This window comes from Podarcis vaucheri (assembly GCF_965113315.1).
Source record: "Podarcis vaucheri genome assembly, chromosome: 4".
NCBI lineage: Eukaryota > Metazoa > Chordata > Lepidosauria > Squamata > Lacertidae > Podarcis > Podarcis vaucheri.
This window is the reverse complement of record NC_138762.1, coordinates 38,367,289-38,393,212: the sequence shown is the minus strand read 5'-3', so window position 1 is coordinate 38,393,212 and position 25,924 is coordinate 38,367,289. Positions and strand designations below refer to the sequence as shown.

At 38.6% G+C, this 25,924-nt stretch overlaps 1 protein-coding gene across 1 annotated transcript in view; it reads left to right on the top strand.

The window, feature by feature from the left end:
• The window catches only part of CBLB (Cbl proto-oncogene B), a 59,941-nt gene that overhangs the window by 11,667 nt on the left and 22,350 nt on the right, over nt 1–25,924 (top strand). Inside the window, exons 3-10 of the mRNA XM_082219724.1 lie at nt 2,393–2,643; nt 14,634–14,780; nt 17,209–17,365; nt 18,822–18,943; nt 19,553–19,690; nt 20,605–20,692; nt 22,163–22,294; nt 25,671–25,874. Of these exons, the coding sequence (XP_082075850.1) occupies nt 2,393–2,643; nt 14,634–14,780; nt 17,209–17,365; nt 18,822–18,943; nt 19,553–19,690; nt 20,605–20,692; nt 22,163–22,294; nt 25,671–25,874 (1,239 nt within the window). The remainder of the gene's footprint in view (nt 1–2,392; nt 2,644–14,633; nt 14,781–17,208; nt 17,366–18,821; nt 18,944–19,552; nt 19,691–20,604; nt 20,693–22,162; nt 22,295–25,670; nt 25,875–25,924) is intronic.

Genomic DNA, 25,924 nt, shown 5'->3' with positions numbered 1-25,924 from the left:
GGGGAATTGTCATCGCGCCACTCCTTGGTGTGTGGAGTACCTCAGGGCGCGATACTCTCCCCGATGCTTTTCAACATCTTTATGCGCCCCCTCGCCCAGCTTGTTCGGAGTTTTGGGCTGGGTTGTCATCAGTATGCCGATGACACCCAACTCTATCTGTTGATGGATGGCCATCCTGACTCGGCCCCAGACACACTGACCAGATGTTTGGAAGCTGTGGCTGGATGGTTACGTGGGAGCCGGTTGAAGCTAAATCCTTCGAAGACAGAGGTCCTGTGGCTGGGACGGGGCGATATGGGATTGGGGGGGCAACTCCCATCTCTTGCGGGGGCGCAATTAGTGCCAGCACCGTCCGTTAAGAGTTTGGGTGTAATCTTCGACACCTCCCTTTCCATGGAGGCGCAGATTGCAGCTATAACAAAGGCGGCATTTTTCCATCTCCGCCAAGCTAAGCAGTTGGCTCCTTACCTCTCTCGCCCTGACCTAGCCACTGTGATCCACGCGACGGTCACCTCCAGACTGGATTATTGTAACTCGCTCTACGTGGGGCTGCCCTTGAGACTGACCCAGAAACTCCAGCGGGTGCAGAATGCTGCAGCGAGACTCCTTACGAGGTCTTCGCTGCGAGATCACATTCACCCGGTGCTATACCAGCTGCACTGGCTCCCGGTGGAGTACAGGATCAGGTTTAAGGTGCTGGTTTTAACCTTTAAAGCCCTATATGGCCTAGGACCCTCGTACCTACGGGACCGCCTCTCCTGGTATGCCCCACAGAGAAACCTACGGTCTTCAAATAAAAACATCTTGAAGGTCCCAGGCCACAGAGAAGTTAGGCTGGCCTCAACTAGAGCCAGGGCTTTTTCGGCTGTGGCTCCGATCTGGTGGAACACTCTGTCACAAGAGACCAGGGCCCTGCGGGACTTGACATCCTTCCGCAGGGCCTGCAAGACAGAGCTGTTCCACCAGGCCTTTGGCCAGGGCACAGCCTGACTCCCTCCCTCGGCAATCTTCGCAGAGCTCTGGCCCAATGGTTGCTAGTGGCTTGAATTAATTAATTTTTATAATGAATGATTTTAGAATGTTGTTTATGTTGTACCTTTGTACTGTTTTATTGTTGTTAGCCGCCCTGAGCCCGGCTTCGGCTGGGGAGGGCGGGATATAAATAAAATTTATTATTATTATTATTATTATTATTATTATTATTGTTAACGCATATATGTTAATGCATATATTTGTGGTGTTGGACTATCCTCATAGGACAGGCATAGGTAATCTTTGGCCCTCCAGATGTTTGGGACTACAATTCCCATCATCCCTGACCACTGGTCCTGTTAGCTAGGGATGATGGGGATTGTAGTCCCAAGCATCTCGAGGGCCAGAGTTTGCCTATGCCTGTCATAGGATGTAGAATTAACAGTGGTGTTTTATATATATATTCCCCCTTTCATCTTAAGTCTTGATTCAGTCTTGATTTCAGTAGTTTTCTATTTATGCATTCCTGCTGTTGATATCTTTTCACATGTTTACATCGCTAAATTCTTTATTGAAGTTTATGTCAGCAATGGATAGCATCCAGCATTGTTGCATCTTGAATGAAGAGCTGAACTTGTATGAGTACAAGTTCTGTGAATGGTAGCTCCTTTCCTTCATAGTGTGACATTATCAGCTGTTGCCTCATAAATATACTTAAGTCACACCGGTAGTGAAAACAATGTTAAAAGACTGCTAAATTTCCCCCCTAAATTTTAATGTCATTAACCTGGCATCAGTTATGTGTTCTGTTACTTCACTTGATATACAACTCATTGGTCTTGGACACTGCTTCCAATTGTTGCTTGGGATTTATATTTTTCAGTCTTATAAACTTGAATCAGTTCAGAGGTAACAGGAAATCGTTTCCCAGTATAAGAATAAGCTGCAGTGGGCATTGGATTCACATGCACTCCTCTTCTTTTCTTTCATGTCCACCAGGAAATAGAAAGCATTTGTTCTTGATTTTGAACTAGCCATATTTCCATATGACATCTGAACCAGGATCAAACCATGTTTTCAGCCCCACAAGTTTGGACATCATGTGGTATTCTTAGTTTTCAAATCAAGATTGGGTTTCCTTGCAGGAATGAAAGAAGAGGTGGGAGGAGGGAGTGTGAAAGCTGTTGTTTTCCTGTACATTTGAAATTAGCTATTTTATGTTCTTCCACGCTACAAATGTCTGCAGCGCATTCCTGACCAAATGGTTCTTGTTTCATCAGCAAAGCTAGGATTGCTTGGGACAATATACAATGTTTTGGCTTAAATATATGCTTCCAATGCTGTCTTTGATATACAATAAAGTTTTATCTATTTAGATAATTTATCATTCACGTGAAATTTAATTGTTCTTTGGTTCTAGGTGAGACTGTGTCAGAACCCCAAACTTCAGTTGAAAAACAGCCCACCTTATATACTTGACATTTTACCAGATACCTATCAACACTTGCGACTTATATTGAGCAAGTATGACGACAACCAGAAACTTGCACAGCTCAGTGAAAATGAATATTTTAAAATCTATATTGACAGTCTCATGAAAAAATCAAAACGGGCTATAAGACTTTTTAAAGAGGGGAAAGAGAGGATGTATGAAGAGCAATCACAGGACAGGTAAGAAAACTTTGTTTGGCCAATTGGTCATGGCCAATTCTAGCACAACTTTATTTGTATATTTCAGCAGTATTTGGATATTTAACTATTTGAGGACATAATGTTTATTTTCTGAAAACAGTGACCTGGTCAGCTAGTAACTCATTGCATTTTTTTAAATTTCTATAGTATTCATAACTTTTAAGTGAACTTCTGATGCAACTGTTTTCTTATGAAGTCTTACTTTTTATGTACAGTTCATATTGTACAGGAATATAGCCTCTTTAGAGTGCCATAGTTGGAGGTTTGCTTTCATGATGCATGTAAACTAACAGCAAGGTTACCTATCTTTTTGGGCCTATGGGCATATATTCAAACTGGAGAAACAGCTATGGGTTCAAACACACTCTGCAATCAAGCACACACTGCATCCTATTCTATTGGTTTCAATAGAATGCATATTCAAGTCTAATTTCAGTGTGGAGAGAGACCTTGAGGGTACCAGGGAAGGACTCTTGGGTGCCTGTCTCCCTTTGGGAACCATGTTGGTGACCCTGCTTATGCATTTGGAAATTTGAAAGTGGAATGGAGGTAGTTCCATTCAGTATTTATGTAAAATAGTTTTGGAGATGCTTTGTGGCCAATGTGAGTTTGGTGCTGGATTTGTCAACACTTCCAAAATATTAATTTGACACTTGTTTTCCTGGTTTCATGAAGTAAGGTGTTGGTGACAATGATCATACTTAATAATAAGCCAATCATTCTGGCTTATCATGGTTTCTTGTGAACAAGCAGCATATTGAGATACATAGCCCCAACATTCTTTCTCTGTTGTAGAAAACCAGGAAGCCTTAGCTTCCCATTGTATCTGAACCAGAAATTATGGTTTGTTGTGTAATTGGCAAGCCAGTAACAACCAAGGCTTAGGGATAGCTATCATGGATAGTTAATGGGAAAAACAGGATTCCTGGTTTTGAAAGTAACAGGAAGCTAAGGTTTCTTGGTTTATCCCACTCCAGGGCAGGAGCAATTCTACAGTGTTCATGGTACACCAAAAAATCTGACTTAATCACTGTTGCAAACAGTTAAAAGTACTTATTGGACATTTCTTTATTTCTGATTTTATTTGTTCATCTTTCATGTCCTTTGTGGCCTGTAGAGATCCTGCCAAAGTTGTGTCATGGAGCTCAACATTTATTTAAAAGACTAGGCATTAATACTAGGTATTTTAGTCTTGAATCCTAGTGGCAAGGAAAGCTACTTCATATATTGATTTGAGTGAAATTATTTTCTGAGCAAGTTAAGTTTTGTATGTGCTTGAGAAAGTAGCAGGAAAGAATATAATAATTAAGAATGTTGCTTTGTGAAGGAATCATGCAAGAGTGAAGAGACGTGGATGTTAAGCAAGGGTGGAAGATTCAAATGGAAATTAATGTCTCAAAGCTTTTTAAACTATGGAAAAGGTTTTCTTCATTTCTGACTTAAAACAAATACACCCATAAAGAGTTTATGTGTAATGGAGCATGTGTGAACTTTTGAGTGTGTGTTAAAGAGCATAGTAAAATAGTAGTGCTTATGATACTTTTTCATTCTCAAAGTGTGGTTCTGTTGTTGACGTTAATAGGCCAAGCTGCAAATAGCAAGTTAGTCATGCTACTTTGCATTTGACAGGGACATTCCTCCTCCTCCCCTTTCTTTCTAAAATCCTTACACAGTTTGTAGCTCCCATGTAATGTCAGATGCAAGGGAAAACGTCACTTCAAAACATAGGCTTAAGAGTGGAGAAGTTTTTTTATAATAACTGTGGCTAGCATCATGTGGTGTTGCATTTGAATGTATGCATCATTGAGTGATGCCAAGTAAAATTCAAATGGAAATAGATGATGTAGGTTGCTATCTGAAACATACTTAGTAGGAAATAAATCCCATCGAATCCAGACTTGCTTCTCGCTAAACTTGCATTGGATTGTACTTCTTACAAATCCGGCTTTGAGAAACAACAAGAGGCAGGTAATAAGCATTCTCAGTGAACCTGGACATTTACAGAAGTAGAAAAAACAACAAGCCTAAGTTCTGCTGCCACCGCAACCCAACCTAATCCTCAGTGTCTTGCTGGAGTGGGGGTGGAAAATCAAGAAAGAGGAGGAGCAAAAAGGAGTACAGGCAACTCCCCATTTGTTTGGGGATTGCATTCCGAGGCACCATGCCCATCAGTGGGATGCGCTTAAGCCTGCCCTATTCTATCCTGCTTCCTTTTGGCAAAAACAGTGTGCAAAAGAGTTCATATGCGTGCCAAACACATGCAGTTGGGAAGTGGCCTGTATCTTGAAAGAGGAAGTGATTGCCCGGCATGAACACTGAAAGGGAACACTGTATATATATATTTTTGCAAGTCCCACTTCTGCCTCCATATTAGAGAGCAACACGAAAACCAAGAAGCAATGGAAACATAAGTGAGTAGTATACTGATCTGGGTCTTCAGTTTCTTTGAGAGGGTGGATGAACACTGTCTTCTTCATGACTCAACGTTAGTGAATCAGTTCAGATGTAACAACATACTTTGTATTGCCACATGGGTGAGCTGGCACATGCTCAGGCAAGCTTGCTCCCCCTTATTTGTGTTCAGTAGGAGGAGTTTTGAAGTTTCATAGCTTATTATTAAAATTGGTTGAATAAATTACCATTTGCCACTTGAAAACAGCAAGAAACTACAGTTTGTTACTGTTAGTGAAAGCTTTGATCTTTGTCCCTTGCATACAAAGGGGGAGGGGAAGACACATTTACTTGAGGCTTGTGCTAGGTTCTTGCATCTGAACTGGACCACTGACATACGTAACTAGAAGCATGAGGTCCTCCATTTATATTCATGTAACAAACTGTGGTTGGCTTGTTATGTCTGAACTTGGCCAGTGATTCTCAGTTTACTTCCTATTGTCACACAAATCATTTCCCTGTTAAAGCAAACAGGATAATGTTTTTAAAACATTTTAAAAAATGTTTTTAAAATAGGTATGGCTAATCCTTTGTGAACTTTACAATTCATGGCAAAGGAGAGCTCAAACTGGTGAATAAATATCCCTAAGCTGTGTTTAGTTGTAACTTAATGTTGCTTATTTGAACAGTTTTTTCCAGAACAGAATGTCTTAATTAGAAATATGAAAGCCTGGTAGATTTTTTTTTTAAAGAGGAAGTACTTTGAAGTGGCACATTGCTGTCTTTTTCAGAAATACATTCTGGCAGTGTGTGACAAAAACAAATCAAAACCTCCTTAAGTCCAGGCATACTGCTGTGATGAAGTTATTGCCTGAGTGTTTTATGTGCATTCTAATGTTAAAATGTACTTCTTAAAATTGCTAATTTAAGCATACTTAGTTGCTGTTAAAGAGTTTGATAAAAGAGAGATGATTCTTATCTGAAAACATGGAGGCCAGCCAATTCAGCTGACAATCCCACAAAATCCCTGGTTGATCTGTGGAATGGGAAGATGACCTGGATTGGTTGATAGGATCACTCCCAAGTGCCCCTGCTCATTGTATTGAACTCTGTTCCTTGGTTATTTAATGAAATGCTTAGGTAGAGGACTAAAACAGCAATGAAGGAACACACAGGTGATTATAGAACCTTTTAACCATTGCCTGGATGCAGTGATGGACTGTAGATGGCTAACAGGTGGAAACTCAATCCAGACTAGAGAGAGGTATTGATGGCCAGTAGACACATTGATCTGGAGTGGGAGTACATACTGTTCTTGATGGAGTAGCATTCCCTGTAGAGGATCAGGTTTGCAGTTTGGGTGTGCTTCTGGATGCCCAGGTGAATGCTTGTAGCCAGGAGTGCTTTTGTTCTGCTTTTGGCTATTGTACCCACTACAGCTACACCCTTTCTTGGAGAAGACAGATCTGGCCATAATGTTGCATGCCTTGGCCATTTCCAGATGTTACTATTGCAGTGTGTTCTGGATGTGCCTGTGAGAAGTTGTTAAAAAACTGTGGCTGATGCAATGTGCAGTGGCTCGGATTCTTCCTGGTATATGTTTCTCAGATCACGTTGGGGGTGTTGTTGGTTTGCTTTTGTTTGTATTTTGGTGTCATCATTTTGTCAAAAATTCCTGAGTGTGTGTCAGTTTAATCCAGGACAGGGGACTTGTGGCCCTCCAGTTTTGGGGATCTAGCCAGCATGATCAATTGTCACATCTGGAGGATCACATTTCTCCATCCTTGTTCCAGAGAAGCTGTTTGCATGCTGCCTTAACATTAGAGTAGACACAGATTTTATTTGAAATATGAAAAGGAAGCAACATCCTGATGGTATTGATCTTTTACTTTTAATCCTATTAATTAATACTCTGTGAAGAATGAACAGTAATGGCTTTCAGAGCTTCATAATAAAATCAGTGCTGATCAGAGACATTTAGTGATATAGTTTGTTGTTGACTCAGTTGGTATCCAGATGAGAGGTGGTCGCCTATACAGTAAATGTTTGCATTATCCCTGTTGTTCATGTAGCCCAAACTATATTTTTCCTTTTTAAAAGCACCACATTGCTTGCAAGCAGTGATCCTTCTGATGCCAAATAGTGTGTAATCTGGTTATGTTACAACCTGCCTAATCATTGTTCTATGATAAGAGCAATAAATAATGATGTGCTTGTGGTGTTAAACCCTTTCCCCTCCAAGTTAGCTATTAAGATTACCAGTAAACTACTGTTTTTGCAGTGCAGAAGCAATGAGCTGGTGCCGTTTATGAATAAAATCACTAGGTCTAGTTCCTTCTCTCAGTGATTAGAACAGTAAATGCTTTAAGGTCTGCAGTGCAAATAATCACCAACAGTGCCTCCTCTAAAGCCCCTTAAGCTAATCAAAATGTATCCAATCTTCAATTAAACTTAATAAATGAGTGTTGCTTTTATGTTTCAGAGCTGTTGATAACATTTGGATTGGGAGAACCTTAAAGATAGGCAGCATAAATTAAATACATTAAGTCAGTCTTACTGCTAAGAACTTAATGGTTTTCTTTTTCCTGTCCCTGCTCACCCCACCCCACTTTCTGTACTGTATCTGTATTGAATGTATGCATTCCTTTTATGGTTAGCATTGTAGAATTGTAGAGTTAGAAGAGACCCCAAGGGTCATCTAGTCCAACCCCCTGCATTGCAGGAATCTCAACTCAAGCACACATGACAGATGGCCATCCAACTTAAAGGAGAGTCCATCACCATTTCACTGTCAAGCAGCTTGTCCTTAGATTTTTCTCCCTAATACTATATGCTGAGATACTAATAAGAGAAGCATAAGCAAGGCAACATACCCCCACTCCCATTAGATATAAACCTGCTGTTGCATCTGTAGGGGGGATTTTTGTTAGTTTCTCTTCTGTAGGGAAACTTAGCAAAATGGTCTATCCTATAGCTTTTTGTTTAGGTTTCTGTTGAACACAAAAGGCTGGAAATGTGCTGTGTGTGGTGTTCCACATGCACACTGTGAATTATATTCGTCAAGTTGTGAGGAGCTGCAGCTGGAAAGGAAAACTGGCAGTTATCCCATAGGTACACACAAGTGCTTCCATACCAGTGTAGGGCTCTTTGGATCCTGGTCGAATTTAAAACATTATTGAGGAATTTGCCGTATGTGTGTACAGTGGTACCTCGGGTTAAGTACTTAATTCGTTCCGGAGGTCCATTCTTAACCTGAAACTGTACTTACCCTGAAGCACCACTTTAGCTAATGGGGCCTCCTGGTGCCGCCGGAGCACAATTTCTGTTCTTATCCTGAAGCAAAGTTCTTAACCTGAAGCACTATTTCTGGCTTAGTGGAGTGTGTAACCTGAAGCGTATGTAACCTGAAGCGTATGTAACCCGAGGTACCACTATATAGAATTGGCCTTTCATTGCATGTAGAGATCTGAATATTTTGTTCCCTTTGATAGCATAGCAGCACAATTACGTGCATGTCTCAGAAGAAACTCTCATTTAGTGCAGTAGGACTTATTCCCAGGTAAGTCCCTTGAATTCAGTGGGTTCTTTAAAGATAGATATATTTAAAATAACAATAAAATAATAAACCGAAAAACCTTGCCTAGAACAAATTAGTGGAATGTATTTGGGTCTTAGCAGTATAGACCTGTAGTGTGAAGATAAGTGTATCAAGCCTATACAGGTTTCTGAAATCTTAAGCTGGAAAAGTGACGCTGTTGGAAGCAACTCCACTGCAGGTAAATGATAGGCAGGTATGGCTTAGCAAAATGCAAATTCAGCAGTAGCAAACAAATGAAGAGTGTGAGCTTTCTGCAGGCCCACAGAATATTTTTTCATAGACATTTGTGGCTGGACATGGGATTCCTACTGCAGTGGAATTTCTAATTACCTGCATACATTTCTTGTAGCTTTTTCTCTGGTTGTTATTTCTTCCATCTTAAGCATCTGTTGTAACTCATTTATATACGCTATTTGTGGGCTTTTGAATCTGAGGAAAGAGTGTTAGGGAATATTATGCACTGCAGCTTTCAGAAGAAAAATGGTCATACTGACTTAAATTATTGGTAGCATATTGCAGCTTACACATCTTTCACTTGAGTTCTGGTATAGTTTGCCCTTTCAACAGTAGACACTATGCCTTGTGAGTTTGAAGACTCGTATCTGAACCATTTTCATAATAGTCAGGAAATCAAGATGTTGGGAACTGCTTAGTAAGCTGTGTTGGCTCTGGCACTGTGAATACATAGATACTCTTGGTAAATGGGATATATAGATATTCCTCCCAAACAAACGTAGTGCTTGGGAAATTTTGTTTTTGACATGTTTGCTTTGGAATAGAAGAAGAAGAAGTTTATATGAAGATTAGTGAAAAGGAAATAAAGCAAGTGCCTTATTCACAGCTTTTATCATGATTTGCAAAAAGTGGAATATTTGTTGTGTATGAATATTTAAAGTTGGTAGACAGTCTCAAGTAGCAAATCATTTAACAATCAAGCGAAATACTTTTGCAGCATGTAGACCTGTGTCTGATTATTTCCTTGTATGACTAATGCCCACAGTTAAACAAGTTGCAGTCTATTGATAATAGATTTCCTGTCTTATTTCCTGTGATTATTTGAGAAGAAGGTGAGTGGCTCAGAGGTAGTGGCTTGTACTGGCCAATTACAATTTGACATGCTAAGAGACCAAATGGCCAGCAATGTTACCGTGCTGAATGCTTGCTCTGAATTTGGATTATCTAGTTGTATTACTCATACCAATACCTTAATGAAAATGCCCATAGCCTCATGGGGAGATCAGGCCTTCTCTCCAGTCTTACATTGAGTAATATGGCTTATAAGAAATTAGTGTTGTGAGAAGTTGTGTGGGAGATTCTGTATCTGTAAAAAAAGGTTCCATAATGTGAGCAAGATGTTTGAGCAACAAAGTGGGGATTCAGTCTTGAGAAGGAGAGTGTAGGAGGGTTTTCCTTTCAGCTTTATGAAAAGAAACAAAACTACTATTTTCCACTTTAATCAGTGCTACAAGCTCATTACTGAAGAGCAGTATTCAACAAGATGCTTATGATGAAAGGAAAACTTGCTCTATTATTTCCTTTCACTTTTGAAGTCTTCAGAATGATATTAAGAAAAGACAGAGCACTTCATGTGTGAAGATGGGAAACATACAGGTGAAAATAATAAAGAATAGTGGGATTTTGGTCCTGAAATAGCTTTGTAAGACATATGTGCCTTTCATGATATATAGATCAAAATACTGAGTTGTAATAAGAACCCATTATTTCATTAGAAAGTTAAATGTAATCTGTAGTACTTATTTTATACAAACACACACACAAAATTCAGACAGGCACTATCTCCGATGGTATTTTGGTACATCCTTAAAATATATTTATTAAACTAGACTTTTGCAGTTAGATAATTCTCTTTCTGTTCTTTTTGCTTCTGCCTGATTGCAGCTGCATTTTATTTTATTAGTATTAATTTGTATCCTCTCTTTCCACTCAAAGGAGCCCAGGGAAGGAAGCAAACACCAAAATGATAAAACAATGCAATTTAAAATAAAATAAAAACATATTTGAAAACATATAGAACCTGTAAAAACATTTAAATACAATTGCATACCCAGTGCATGACTCAGGATTGCTGACACATGATCCCATAAGGCTGACCCACTTACCAACCAAGCAGTCATATTCTGCACTAGCTGCAGCCTCCAGACTGTTAGGCCAGCCCCACAAAAGAGTACATTGCAGTAATCTAAACAGGTCACCCAAGCATGGGCAACTGAAGTCCCATCTATTCCAGTCCAGGAATAGTTGTAGCTCTCAAACCTGCCTAAGCTAAAGGATAGTAACTCCGGGCCACAGAAGCCACTTGAGAATCCATTGACAGGTTAGGAGAGGGTGAGAAGGAAAACTGGGCTTTTGTCCCTCCTGGGGTTCCCCACTCTACCCTATGAATTCCAGACTGGCTTGTGTATTGAACATGAACCCTTTTTTTTGAAGGCTTGAACACACAGGGACATTTTGTTGCAGATACATTATTTAAAGTATTTTAAAGGTATTTATTCATGTATGTTGGTACTCTCCTCCTTCCTGCCCACAGTATATTATTTCAGGTTGTGGTTATAGTAGGGTGAAATAAAATGATTTAGTTGGTCAGTGCAGAGCTGTTGCAGGTAATACACACAGACAACACCTGACTAAGGGGAGAAGGGAGGATAGATGTGAGTCCCATCCTGACCAGAGCTGGAGTCTGGGAAGAAGGTATTTAAAGAGAACCTGTTATATTTGTCGATTCAACCAAGTTAAATTCTGCTTCAAAAGCTAAGCTGCAAACACCAGGACTAAAGGAAAGTGATTGCATGCTGAAAGCTGTTGCCACTAGATGTGTGTTCTCTGTAGGCTAGTGAGGGTTCCTTGAATTTCATCCAGTATACAGTGGTGCCTTGGTTTAAGAACAGTCCTGTTTACGAATGATTCGGTTTATAAACTCCACAAAACCAGAAGTGGTGTCCCGGTTTGCACACCTTACCTCGGTCTAAGAATGGAATCCGAACAGTGGAAGGGCACCGGCTGGCAGGAGGCCTCATTAGGGAAACTGTGCCTTGGTTTAAGAACAGTTTCGGTTTAAGAATGGACTTCCAGAACAGATTAAGTTTGTAAACCAAGGTGCCACTGTACTTTATTAGCATATTAAGGTTATGTGTTGCTAAAATGAATTACATAGACATGAATATTAAAGATAGGTATCAAGAGCTGTGTTGAAGCTGAATAACTGCCCCCCTTTGATTTCTGGACAAACAGGTTTGGGTGCGAGTGAGGGGGGGGGAGAGCTGTCCTTTCGCCTGCTCTGAAGTCTCTCCCCCCCCCCCTTTCCTGAGTACCAGCTTGGCTTGTGGTCTGATCAGAAACACTTGTTCTAGGGCAGGCATAGGCAAACTCGGCCCTCCAGATGGTTTGGGACTACAACTCCCATCATCCCTAAATAACAGGACCAGTGGTCAGGGATGATGGGAGTTGCAGTCCCAAAACATCTGGAGGGTCAAGTTTGCTTATGCCTGTTCTAGGGTCTGTTCATGCAGATACATTTTCATCTGTGTTTCATTGGAGTTTCTAGTGCTTTCGGGGTGGGGCATTACAGTACAAGGAAGGAAAAGAACATCCTTTCAAATTATGACCACATCTGGAATACCACGTGGAGCTGTGTATATTTTTGGCAAATTGGAAACAATATAGTAGACGAGTTCTAAAAGACTATAAATGTTTCAAAGGCAAATCTTAAGAAGAGCTAAAGAAACTGGGTAAGTTTAGCCTAGAGTAGAAGATTAAAGAGAAAATATTAAGAGGTTGTCAGGGGAAAGATAACAGATCATTTATCTTATCTGCTGAGGTTACAAACAAGATGCAGTGGTTTTCATCTACAAGTAGGAGATGATGGTTACACACTTTGGGGGGAAATTCTAGCTGTTAGAGCGGGTCAGGGCATGCCACGGTTGACATTTAGAAATAGTTGTTTGTGCTTACATAGGCTGAAGATCTAATCACTGATATAACTTATTCACCACCTAGTTGTTTCTCACCACTTTTCTATCTGAGTTTAACTAAGTTGTTTAATTATGTTGTTTATCTACTATATATTTTGGAAAGTGGTTTGTCCTTTATGAACTTGGGTGCCTCTTGATGTATTGTCACACAGACGGTTCCCAAGGTAGAGCTGTTTTTGTCTACATTTTGAAACCACTGGATAGGATTTTGAATCAAAACGGTGGGACAAACCTTTACAAATAGCCCCATTTTGATACAACAGTTCCCGAGCTAGAGGAGCAGATTTAGGTCTGTGTTTGGAAACCATTGGATACCCTTTTGAATCAAGATGATGGATCAAATCTTTCCAAACTTCATTGATTTGGGCACCTTTGAAGATACTGTTGCTCAGTTTGGTATGGCAATTACTGAATTGGAGGGTTGGGTTTTGGTTTACATTTGGATATTGTCAGACACAATTTTGAGCATTACCAGAATATGTGCATTAAATTTGCCTTTGGGGCTCAGGCAGCTCCAGAACTTTTCCTGGGTAGTAACATACTTCATTAATACTGAGTTTTTGATACAAGCATTGTTTAGGATGTGTCTTAGCACTTTTCCTTTTGTTAGTGGACCAAGATGACTTTTTTAAAAATACAAACTTTATTAAAGAATAGAATTTACAAAAGAACGAAAAGGAAGTACACTACAAAGTTAATAATACATACACTTCAAATATCAGTTGACATACCACAGACTACTTTGAGTAAGAAAAGTGTTCTAGTTTGGAGAGAAATATATGTTCGAACGCACACAGGAGAGGCATCATTGGCCATCTGTCAGGGTCTCACTCTGATGCCAGCCTTGGGCCTCCCTGTTCAGGGTCTGGGTCTCTGAGCTGCCTGTCACTTTAATTAATCACAATACCCCCAATATAACATCACTCAAAGTCATCATGGGACATTAAATTGTCAACCTTGCTTTTCCAATTTCTGAATGGTTCCCAGATTTTGACTGTGTGCTCCCTGGGGTCAGAATTTTTCTGTTTCCTTGCTAATGTTACTGCGTGTAAAGTACTATGTACATTGAAAAATACAAGTCTGTGAAGCTTCCTTATGTGTTAATCACTGAAAACTGCAGGCTGTTGAAAAGCTGAGATCAAGGCCAACCTTATAATTTGCTACTTGCCTAAGACAATTAGCAATTTTTATCAAAGCAAGTAGCTCTTTGGGCTCACTATCTGACCTGTGATGTGCATGTGGATATTAGTAAATGGGCTAGTAAAGTATTTTTGCCTGCATTTCTTTTTGTACACCTGGAACATGTTTCATTTTTATTTGAAAGTAAACTGTGCCTCTGCAGGAAGGAATGTGAAATTTAATGTTATGCGTACATTAAATAAATCTATGCTAGAAAGAACTTTGTGAAAAGCAGTTTTGCCCTTAGAATAACTTAATATGTGGTTTAAAATAAATTCCACTTCCTTTTGTAAAACCAGTTGATTTCCCTGGATATCATTCAATAAGTATCAACAGGTTGTTTTCTTTTGTCTTACTATGTCTTACAAATCTTCTCTTATATGCCTACAGTGGCTACTTGAGGCATTGTTTTGTAACAATAGAGCTATCAATTTTTGTTGTTTCTTATGACATAACCTCAACAGTTTTAAGAAACAACTGCATTGAATATGGCTATATTTTACCTTTTAAAGTGCAGTAACTTCCCTTACTGAAGATTTTTGAATATACATAAACAATTTATCAAATTTAATATATGGCTTTTGTTTTTATTTAAATACCTTAAAATGTACCCAAGAACTGGCATTATTATTTAGCAAATGTTTTCTAAAGCACTGTTTAATTGTGGTATGAATGTGGTCTTAAAAATAAGAAAACATGGGACACACGTTGCTTTTTGAATTTTTGAAATTCAGGTCTTCGTTTTCCTTTCAAACAAGAGACTTCTTCGGTATATTTTGCTTAGTTTACCCCCTGTTTTATTTCATTAAAAGGCGAAATCTTACAAAGCTGTCCCTCATCTTCAGTCACATGCTTGCAGAAATCAAGGCAATCTTTCCTAATGGTCAGTTCCAGGGTGACAACTTTCGTATCACAAAAGCTGATGCTGCAGAATTCTGGAAGAAGTTTTTTGGTGAGAAGTAAGTATAGTCAATTTTGCAAAAGTTTTTGTGTTGCATATGATTCCCAAGGATGTCCTTAAGTCTCCCCGCCCCCATTTTTAGTATCCTTTTAACATTTATGTATAAAGACAAGTACATAAGAGACACTTGTCATGTAAGGTTTTGACCAGATGTGGCTAAAGTGCCTTGCAAACTATTCATAACAGACTTAATTGCCTGAAGTAGATGTTAACAGACCCCAGACAATACAAAGAAGGTGTGCTGGACAGTTACTTGAGGCTGCAATGGAGGAAGAGAAGTGAGACAGCCCCTCGCCACCACACAGTAGGCATGTTAAACTTGTACTCAGTGAAATTCACAACACATCTTTTGCCGCTTGTATTCTAGCCTTTGTTTCTAGACCAATTTGCTATATAATTGTATATCTTGAAGCAGATTACAGTAAGGAGTCAGAGACTCAAAAAACCCACAAAAAACTCAATATTGATATTCAGGTAATTGATATAAAAGTTCAAAAGGGAAATCAAAAGATATAAAAAGTTCAAAAGGAAAATTAGATTACTAAAACTAACAATATTGAAACTAACAATATGAAGCTGTGCATTCTAGTGGTCAGCAGTTGAGGAAGGCTTGGACTGAAAGGTCCATTTTCAGTAGCTGTATTCAAATGGTAGGAGTGGGTTTGTGATTATTGATAACAGGTTTTATAAGGTAATAAATTTGAATATTGCACAGCTATCATGATAGGTGTTATCTAAGTATTACATTTCCTGATGCACAAAAATACTGTATTAAAATTCTCAGAAAATACAATACCCCTGAAAAAAACACCAGACCATATATAAGGTAACATGTTGATCTTGCACGAGTAAGAAAATGTGCCTTTATTGTACTAGGAAAAGTGATTATGACCTTATTTAGTGCTGAAGGTTGTGTTGAAATTCAGCATGATCTGGAAGACTGAAGCTCATTTCTGTGTAATCCATATATTAACGAACCTGCTCACCTCTGTGAGTTTGATGCCATCTAAAATTTCATTCTGTGAAGTTTACCACAGAGTTCTTACACAGCCACTCCCTGTGAGCTATTTTTGCTTCAAGGTAGGAAATTCCTTTGGCAAGATTGCTTATGGCAGGTCTGTGTCTCTTAACTATTGGAGTATAGGCTCTTCAAAACCTCACACCCTACAACCTATCTACCTACTTGTCTTTCAGCAAGTTGCATTATTGAAACATCTGGGTATATTGGGAAAGAATACATGCAGTAATAAATCAAAAGGAAAAAAGTCTACACTATATATTAGCTGGGAAATTTGCTGAGATGGCACTAAGACTTCAGAAGTTTATTGCTAAAATTTAGCATTCAGCTACTGTCTGGATATGAATCATGATGGGCAGCATCTTCCTGGTTTGAACTATTTTAAAATATTATTTAAAGGTGGGCTATTAACTTTGAAGCCAATAGCAATATTTCCCCCTGTAGTCCACATTTTCAGGTGGTCTTAAGTCATTGTTATCTATTTATTTAGCATTTTAATTACTCTATTGTCAGAGAGTTGAAGTGTGAACAAATAGCAGGAATAGCAAATGGGACCTGAAACACAGTTTTGCAATGTCGGCTGCTCTTGTACAGTGTTTCCTTCAGTCAGCCAGTGCTGTTCACCCAAGATGCTTCATTGCTTTCTCCTTCCATCCAGTTTTCCATCCTCCCTCAATAGTCAGTCATCCTTAAGTGCTCACTGAGTCCTTGGTGCTGTGTTGGGTTCTCCCCTTCCCTATTTTCAGTTTCTTTTCCTTCTGCAAACCTCGGGGCTTCCCCAAATGTATTGCTACCTCTCGTTTGTGGGTGGTGCATTCTGGGATCTGAGCAATAGTACTCATTCCTATAAACTGGAAACCACGGGAAAGATAATAATTGTCATCATACAAGTGGAAAATATTTTGAAAAGAATTATGTGAAGATACCAATTTTAAGAAGCCTACAAAATCTGCACATTATTTAAAGGGCTGTGAACCAGTATTAAATGTTTTTTCTGGGCAATCAATTTTTTACAAAAAGGAATTGGCCAGGTATATTTCCAGTATGTTCCAAAGTGTGGCTTGCCACCACTAAAGGCACATATCCATGCCTTTGTGTATCCTTTACCTAGATACAGAGCCATGTATTTTTGCTGCCTAAGTAGACCTTGAATGGTGCTCTCCCCCCGGTGCCAACTTAAAATCTTGCTGTGCTGTTCAGACACCAATTCCTTCCATCATCTATCTTCTCTCCTCGCCCCTGGCCATAGTGCTGCCAGGAGAAGGTTGCTGGTAACCCTTCACCTGGAGATGTAAGCGAACATGATGTATAATCATGAACCTACATGGCTCTGATTTTACAGGATGTGATGTTACTTAGAAAATGGTAGCATATTGTGTAACACTTCAATACTGTTTTTGCATTACAGAACCATAGTGCCTTGGAAGGTGTTCCGTCAGTGTCTGCATGAAGTGCATCAGATTAGTTCTGGTTTGGAAGCAATGGCTTTGAAATCTACTATTGATTTAACCTGCAATGACTACATTTCAGTCTTTGAATTTGATATCTTCACCAGATTATTCCAGGTATAATATTCAGCCTAATATTGAACCTCCTCTTCCTATGTTGTCTACAACCAAGTATGTTTTTTTAAACCCTACAAAGCATTCACTAATGGTTGAAGTCAATATACCATTTTGTTCAGTTAAAAACAAAATCTTTGCCACATTTTGTTCAGAGAAAATGTTAAGAAAAAAGTCTGATTAAAACTGAATAAAAGCTGAGGCTTGGTTTGTCGTGGAAACTTTATTTGTGTGAATTATCTTTGGCTTAACTTTTTAAATAAAAAAACCAGTTTGCTTATTATGCTTAGAGCTCCTCTATTACTTTTTTCTCACCTTTACAATAAATATAATGGTGTAAGGAGAGAGTACAGATGAGAAAAGAAAAAAATTCTTCCCTTTATGAGGGCAGCTTAAAGACTCAGACAAACTAAACATCTGGGTATGGGAATATGAGATAGGATCTGTTTATATTCTTGAACTCTATATACCTCCAAATAACAATTGTAATAGTTGGCAGGTTTAGTATATTACCATGCATCACTGCTGTGATAAATTGCATACTGAACACTAGGTAAAATTATAGAAATTGCTTCTGTATTCTTGGGCCCCTGATGTTGGGTACTACAGCTTTCTATTATGTTTTATTGCATTGTTTTATTGTATTGTGAATCATGTTAATATTATTTTTATTAAAGGCAGTATATAAAGAGAGAGAGAGAAATAGTTTTGATTGAAGATCAAAGTTTTGATAGCTGCTTCATGAGGAGCAACAGTTTATATTTAGCTGACAGTAGGCTTTTCTTCACCTGCTATGAAACTAGGCATGTTTCCCCCAGTTAAATTGTATCAAAGTTAATCACGTACATTGAATGAATTATGTTAATAATTCTATAGACTTCAGAAGTATATCTTGCATACATTGTGAGACACTTTGATATGGTGACTGTCTGGAATGTTGAATTTGGACTGAGGATAGCTGAGCAAAAATTTACATCTAGCCATAAAGTTTACTGAGTGGCCTTGACCCAGTCACAACGTGCTGGTTCAGACATAAAGATCCTGGCTTAATAAACCATGATTTATTAAGATGGGTACAGTTTCTCATGCTCCCCATCCCCTCATGTGCTGGTTTAAGTGTTTTTTTAAAAAATCGTGCTTGCTTTAAAGGACTTTCCCTTTATTTCCAAAATGATAAACTGTGATTTAAAGTAATCATGGCAGAAACCAGTAACACAGAGAGAAATGCAGGGAGTCCACAGGCATGAAGCTCATTGCCTGCTTTACCAAATCATGGAACAAAATCCTGACTTACAAAAGCATGTTTTAGTGAGCTTGTTATATTCAAGCTGGCCCTCTTTCTCAGCCTAATCTACCCCACATGGTCGCAAGTGTAGTGGGGAAATAGCAGTGTATGCCACCACAATGATTGGAGGAAAGATGGGACAAAAATATAATATTCTTTTCACTTTGTGTTTAGCCTTGGGGTTCAATATTAAGAAACTGGAACTTCCTAGCTGTAACGCATCCTGGATATATGGCATTTCTGACTTACGATGAAGTTAAAGCACGGTTACAAAAATACAGCACCAAACCAGGAAGGTAATGCATTTTTGCTAATACTTCTTAGAAGAGGGTCATTTGACCTTTGTGTTCAGTAAAACCTTTTGCTCTTTGTGCTATTTTGACCAGTGTTCACTTAGTATATTTTCTGAGATTCCTAGCTACACTGGAAAAACCTGCAACCCTGGTGTTGCTCACCTGACTGAATTTGCATTTTAAAATTATAAAATGCACTTATGTGAACATAGTAAAGTCTAATAAACATAGATCCCTTGTTTTAAGTGCTGAGCCTTTTAAATGTGCTGCTTCCAGATTTTTTTTACCTTTCTTTCAGAACTGGGGGGATTATTACCCCTCTTTCTAATTTTAAATGAAAGTTTTCCTAACTTTTAACAGGACCCATGTTTTTCATGTAGAGGCTGGGCTATAGGCACCACATACTGCAGCTTTAGTGAAGAGATGGTTAACCTCTGGCCCTCCAGATGTTGCAGGACCACATCTCCCATCATCACTATTAGCTATATTTTTGAGCTAATGGAAATTGAGGGTGAAACAACATGGAGGGCAATGGGTTAGATGGGCCTTAGGCCTGATCCAGGAGGTCTTTTTGTATGTTGTTAAGTGTGTTTTTGTAACATTGCCTTATAGCTACATTTTCAGATTAAGCTGCACTCGACTAGGACAGTGGGCCATTGGATATGTCACTGGCGATGGAAATATTTTACAGACAATACCTCATAATAAGCCTTTATTTCAAGCTCTGATTGATGGCAGCCGGGAGGGATTGTGAGTATAAATATTTACTACTTTAAATACAGAATCTTGGTTCTTTGACAAATGGAATGCACCTAAGAGTGGTATGTACAGTGGTACCTCGGGTTACGTGCGCTTCAGGTTACATATGCTTCAGGTTACAGACTCCTCAAACCCAGAAATAGTACCTCCGGTTAAGAACTTTGCTTCAGGATGAGAACAGAAATCATACTCCGGTGGCGCGGCAGCAGTGGGAGGCCCCATTAGCTAAAGTGGTGCTTCAGGTTAAGAACAGTTTCAGGTTAAGAACGGCCCTCCAGAACAGATTAAGTACTTACCCCAAGGTGCCACTGTATTTCAGTCTGACCAATGTTTAGTTATCCAATATAAAATTAGATCTTTATTGCAATGAGTGCTCATAATTTTCATGCAGGGAAAGGGAAACAAACACTCTTCTTTAGTGTCCCAAATTTAGGCAAACTAGAGTCTATGTTGCTGACTTAACAGTAAAACAAGGAGACGAGAAGAGAAGAGGTGAGGGTGAACTTATATGCGACAATGAAAGGGAAAGTGGGCTACAATTATCAGCAGATAGTGCATAAAGAAAAACAACATAAACATGGACATTGTAATGAATGGCAAGAGGAAATGTAAAAAGTTGTTGGAAGCAAATGCTTAGAGTGGGGTGAGAAAACCTTTGGAACCCTCATCTAAATTTACCATTCATGAATAGCTTGGTGGTAGAATGCTTTCAGGTGTAACTATTGTGATTTGTGTTGTCTAGTGACCTTTGAACTTGTCCCAGTTTTATCAAATTCATTCGGAAAGCCATATGTTTGGGTTTTCTTAACTTGTAGCTATATATGTGTTAGTGCACATTGTGTGATTAAATGTTAAAAAATTTAGAAGCAATGTAAAATTGTAAACTTTATTTCTTTGTAATCCAGCTATCTGTACCCAGATGGAAGAAGTTATAATCCTGATCTGACAGGACTGTGTGAACCCACCCCACATGATCACATAAAAGTTACACAGGTACGTTCCATATTATCACTTCATTTATAGCAAAAGCATTAATAAAAAACAATGCAACAGATTTAAATGCCAAAATTTAGTAAGATGTTCATTTACACCCATTAATGGGCACTCACTATTGAGGTGTGGCAGGGGAGTGGGGAAATATATGAGATGGGTTTGCATAGGGGCTCTCTGAAAAAGTTTGAATTTACTTTATAATTAAGCTAAATATAATATTATCATTCAATAGTCTCAAAATAACATCCAGATAAAATAATCCTTAACCTCAAAAACATAATTAATTGCTTTACAATCTCTATTCAGTTACCTTCATGAAAAGCAGTGTGTTAGTTGTGAACTGTAGTAGGGAGGGTGTTTAAAACCGTAATGATCTTGGTAGCCTGTGAATTTATTTTTATCAAGCGGCTTGACCCCTCTGGATGCCTCTCTGGTGATAATTACATCTTAAGGCTTGAGTGACCTTTGGTCGTATATGGTGAAAGGATACAAAAATGAGGAAGTGTTGGCCAGAAATCCATATCTCTTCTTCGCTGCACCATCCATTGGTAGTTTTGTCATATTGATGAGGATGGTCTATTCATTCTTTGTAGCTGTTGTGGATTGGCCAATACCCTGGCTGCATTTTGAATGTTTCTGATGCATGTGTCATGTTGTTAGACTTGATGTTTTGATAGGCATTACAAAGTATTTTTTCATAGTAAAGATAAATCACTATCACTTAAAATAAACAACAATAACAAACAAGCTCTCAAATACTCCCCAAGTTGCCTGTACATGCTATGTGGAGTATGCTAACAATGCTGTAATTACGGCTTGCATTGTGACATTATTTTTTCTGACATTTAAGGAAGAATTGGCACCTAGAGTACAAATGTTATGAGCACTTAGGAGATAATTATCCTTCTAGCAGTGATGACATGCTGAAGATGATATTGGAAGATTATAATTTCCTTACACATCTTTGATTGGTATTTCACCTACTATAAAAATGAAAAGACAGGAAAATTAAGGAAGAAGAGCAGAACTTTGGCAAAGATAAGATTTTGTTAGAAAAGACTAAAATATAAGCTAGAGATACTTCATACTGTCGTGCAGTTCCAGTTCCCAACAGAGGGAAATGGACACAACTTTCTAGCTGGAACATGAACTTTCACTTGCTATGGCAAATTAAGAGGAATTAACAAAAAGATAATTCCTTTGCTGCTTTCAGGTATCATTTCCAGGTCTTCTGGGTATCTCCCCAACCCCATTTGTTTTCAAGTTATGCCCGTTTTGAAATAGTTTTCTATCATAATGTTAGCCAGTAACTGTAGCCAGTTACTGTGAGGTATTTTTTGTCACATGAATGTCTTCAAAAATAGGTGATCTCAAACACTGTTTTGCTTAAAAACCTCAAACTGTGTTAGAAGCAAGCTTGTAAACTTACCATCCCACAGAGCCACTTAACTGCAATAGTCTTGTTTTCAGGAACAATATGAATTGTACTGTGAAATGGGTTCCACATTCCAGCTTTGTAAAATTTGTGCAGAAAATGACAAAGATGTGAAGATTGAGCCTTGTGGGCATCTGATGTGCACATCTTGCCTTACAGCATGGCAGGTAGGTTTTCTTTCTTGTATTCATTCACCAGATGTATATATTTAGGTAGGTTTATTTTCCGACTTGTTGTGGTCCTCTTTTCACTGTTCATTTTCAGCAGTATCGGCTTCAGGAATATGCTTTGAAATATTGCTACTTTGCTTCCACTTTGTCATGCCAGTCCTATAATAGGCAAAGTGAAAGGGTCACCTCAAGTGGCAGATGCTGAGGTACAGAGTAGCAGCTATTTCCCTTTGTTGGAGGACAGACCTATGTATGCTACATGGACTGTCATAGCCACTTCAAACTACTGTGCTGCCTCAGGTGCTGTGGACAATGCTATTGTGTTACCAGCATTGAAATAAGCTTCAGTTGCCAGTCCAGTTATGTTCTTTATATGGAATGGGGTGGAGGGCATCTGGCCCTGCACTTTGACACACTTTATCATATATAAAAATAAATGCAGGGCTGTATTCAAAGCTAGATCAATAAGCTATTGAGAATTACAAGTAACAGCATTATTAGGTGAGATCTTGTCAAGGAAGATGTTTAAAAATTATTGGATGGAGAAGATAAGTGGCGGTGTATGGGTGGAGAAGAGAGAGACTTCTCAAATGGTCAGCACTCTTAAGAACTTGTGCGATAAATAACTCACCCAGCAATAAAACACCAAGCCGAGAAGGAAGCTAAGGTGAATCATCTCTCTTTCTCCTACCCCTCTTCCTTTGCTTTATCAAATCTGGAGAACCCTTACTGTAGGAATGGGGAACCTCTGTCCTCCAGGCCAGTCATGGTCCAGAAGGGGATCCAATTTTGGCCTGCAAGGCTATTTTTCCCAAATCATGCCTACACTATCCCATCAGTTGACATCACTGATGGACAGGATTTAATTCCGCCGTGGCTTTTTGCTGTATACCCAGCAGAGAACATGATCATGGGTACAAGGCAACAGGATGAAATCTCTGCTCTTCAGCTGATGGATAGAGATTAAATCCTGCTCAAAATGGCTATTTGAAGCAGCTCACTTCAAAATAACTTTTGGCTTCTCAAAATGAGAAAACTTAACCAGGAGTGAATGTTTATGTGAAAGTACAGTACGTTCTGCTTGTTTCTAGTAATGAAAACAAAATTTGCTATGCTCAGTCGTGCTCAGAGGCTATATGTTAGAATATTGTGCCAGGCTCTTGTTGCTAGATCTTGGGGTTCTCGGAAAAAGCAAAATTAATCTGACAAGCCTGAACTCTGCCTACTTGTACCTAAATTGTACCTAAGCATTTAAAATAGAAACCATTCAAAGAAAGTTAAACACACTTAAATCTGATGGAAGCTACCAGCGAGTCCAGTCCTATTACTTCTAGCAGACTCTCAGGAAGTAAACTCTCTCATATTGCACCCAGTGTGATCTTTGTGTATATAAATTTTAGGCTCTGTTTTTACATGCTTTTGTTTGTCTGGTGGAATCTAAAAAACTATTAAGGATGCTAAGAAGGCCGTAGAAATGGTGGCAATTAAATTAAAAATATCCCTTTTCCTCCTTTCACCAATGGGGATTGCACTCTCTGTTGGGTCTTTAGGTGTAGCAGCTGTAAAAACAAGTGCAGAGGCAAATTGCAGGTGTTAACTTTCCATTGGAGTGCTGTTCCTCCTTCTACGCCTCAGTGGGGATGAAGAATATGGCCCAAACCAAACACACAGATCGTGTATTTCCAGCTAAAGTGTAACCCTTAATAAGTGAATTCTAATGAGAAAGAGAGCATTGGGCTTTTCTTGCATTAGCAGCCACATTTCCTATTTAATCAAACTTCATTGCAAATTTAACTTCTGTATAATTAATGAGTTGATGAAAGGAACATACTGTAGCAATGTCAGTTGATACTTGCTAGTGGTTAGTGTTTAATTGCTGTCATAATGGCTCATTAGACATGCCTAAGGAGAAATTGCCAGTCCCCTTTTCCCATAGTGAAACATCTGCGTTATTAAATAAAATAAGCTACTCCATGTCTTCAGTTATTCTGGGTATTCTGTACTGAATGTCAACTTTCTCAGTACTTTTTAATGGAGAGAAAACTAGGATAAATAAACATTGAAATAAAAATTAAAATGTATAAGATAAGAAAAAGGAACCTATCTTGGGGTTTTTTTAAAAATAGTTTTTTTTCCTCATACTCATGCACTGCCCTAATATTCCTGTATGCTTATAACATTGAATTGAATTTATATGTGTGCGTAGCCAATCACTCATTTGTATAGAATCATTGCTTATTTTAAAGCCCAAAGTGGGTATCTACAAATGCATTGTCAAGGTTGCTAGTAACAGTCATCTCTTTTAATGTGACTACCTTCCTGCACAAAGTGAGACCAAGTTCAGAGTTTGTTTATTTTTTTGCATTTTGCTTCAGAAGCATTCCCTATGCCTCTAAAGCTTTGAGCATTTTCAGACACAGGACAGCACTCCTGTTCTGATTTTGAGGATAAGGCAGAGTCAGTATTTGGTAAGTTATCAAGGACTGACAAAATGTGGAGACTCCTTTCCAGTAGGCAGTGTGAAAAGTCACTTGTATATTGTCTTATTTAAGCAAGTCTGACTGAATAGATATAATTTACATTCAAAATGGTGTGAGGATGCATGTGATATAGAAATAAATAAACAAGAGAGAAGTTTCAAAAGCACTTGATAAAGCATAGAGCCTGTGGTTAAAAAGCAAAAAATATTTCTTCTTTTCCCCTCAAATAGTACCTCTATACTGTAAAGTAAATAGTACCTCTATGCTGTACAGTGATATTCTCTGCCTGCCTGCCTTTCTTTTGCTCCGTTCTTTAAAACATGTATTTTTTCTCCGGTTGTTTATGTTTGTGTTGCATTTACTTATAAATGTAAAAAACAACCATGCACAATTAAAAGCTTACTTCTGTAGGGAGAAAAACAGATTGGGTAATTTATGTTTATTCCTCTTAACAATTTTGGGAACATAATACCAATGATGTTCATGTGCAAGGTAAACAAATATGACCTTTTGAAAGCTATTAGATAATATGTCCCTAATTGCTTAGAAATGTTTGTGTAAATTCATTGGTATGAAAGCTTTTGACCTAATTTTTGGAATTCTACCAAATGAAAGAGGTTCCCATTAGTGTAGCTATTCACAATACTGCAACATGTTAGTGACAACTGCAAGTCCAGATGTATATCTGAACATTCATGAAGAGGCAAGCCTGGAAGACAAAATAAAACAGAACTATATTTGAATAACAGACATTCAGTTGGGTTTTCTTTTGCAGTAATTTTAATTAACAATTAAAATTCTTTTCACTGATTTCCCTTTTCTTGAGGAATGTTCTATACATACAAATAAAAATAGTGCTCAGTAATTAAGGACTTTGCTTTTCACCCATATAGGAGTCTGATGGTCAGGGGTGTCCTTTCTGCCGCTGTGAAATCAAAGGAACTGAACCCATAATTGTGGACCCCTTTGATCCCCGAGATGAGAACACAAGGTGCTGCAGCATTATGGATAGTTTTGGTATACCCATGCTCGAATTGGATGACGACGACGACAGAGAAGAATCTTTAATGATGAATCGATTAGCTTCTGTGCGGAAGGTATATATATATATATATATATATATTTCCAGATATATCATGTGCTTTAA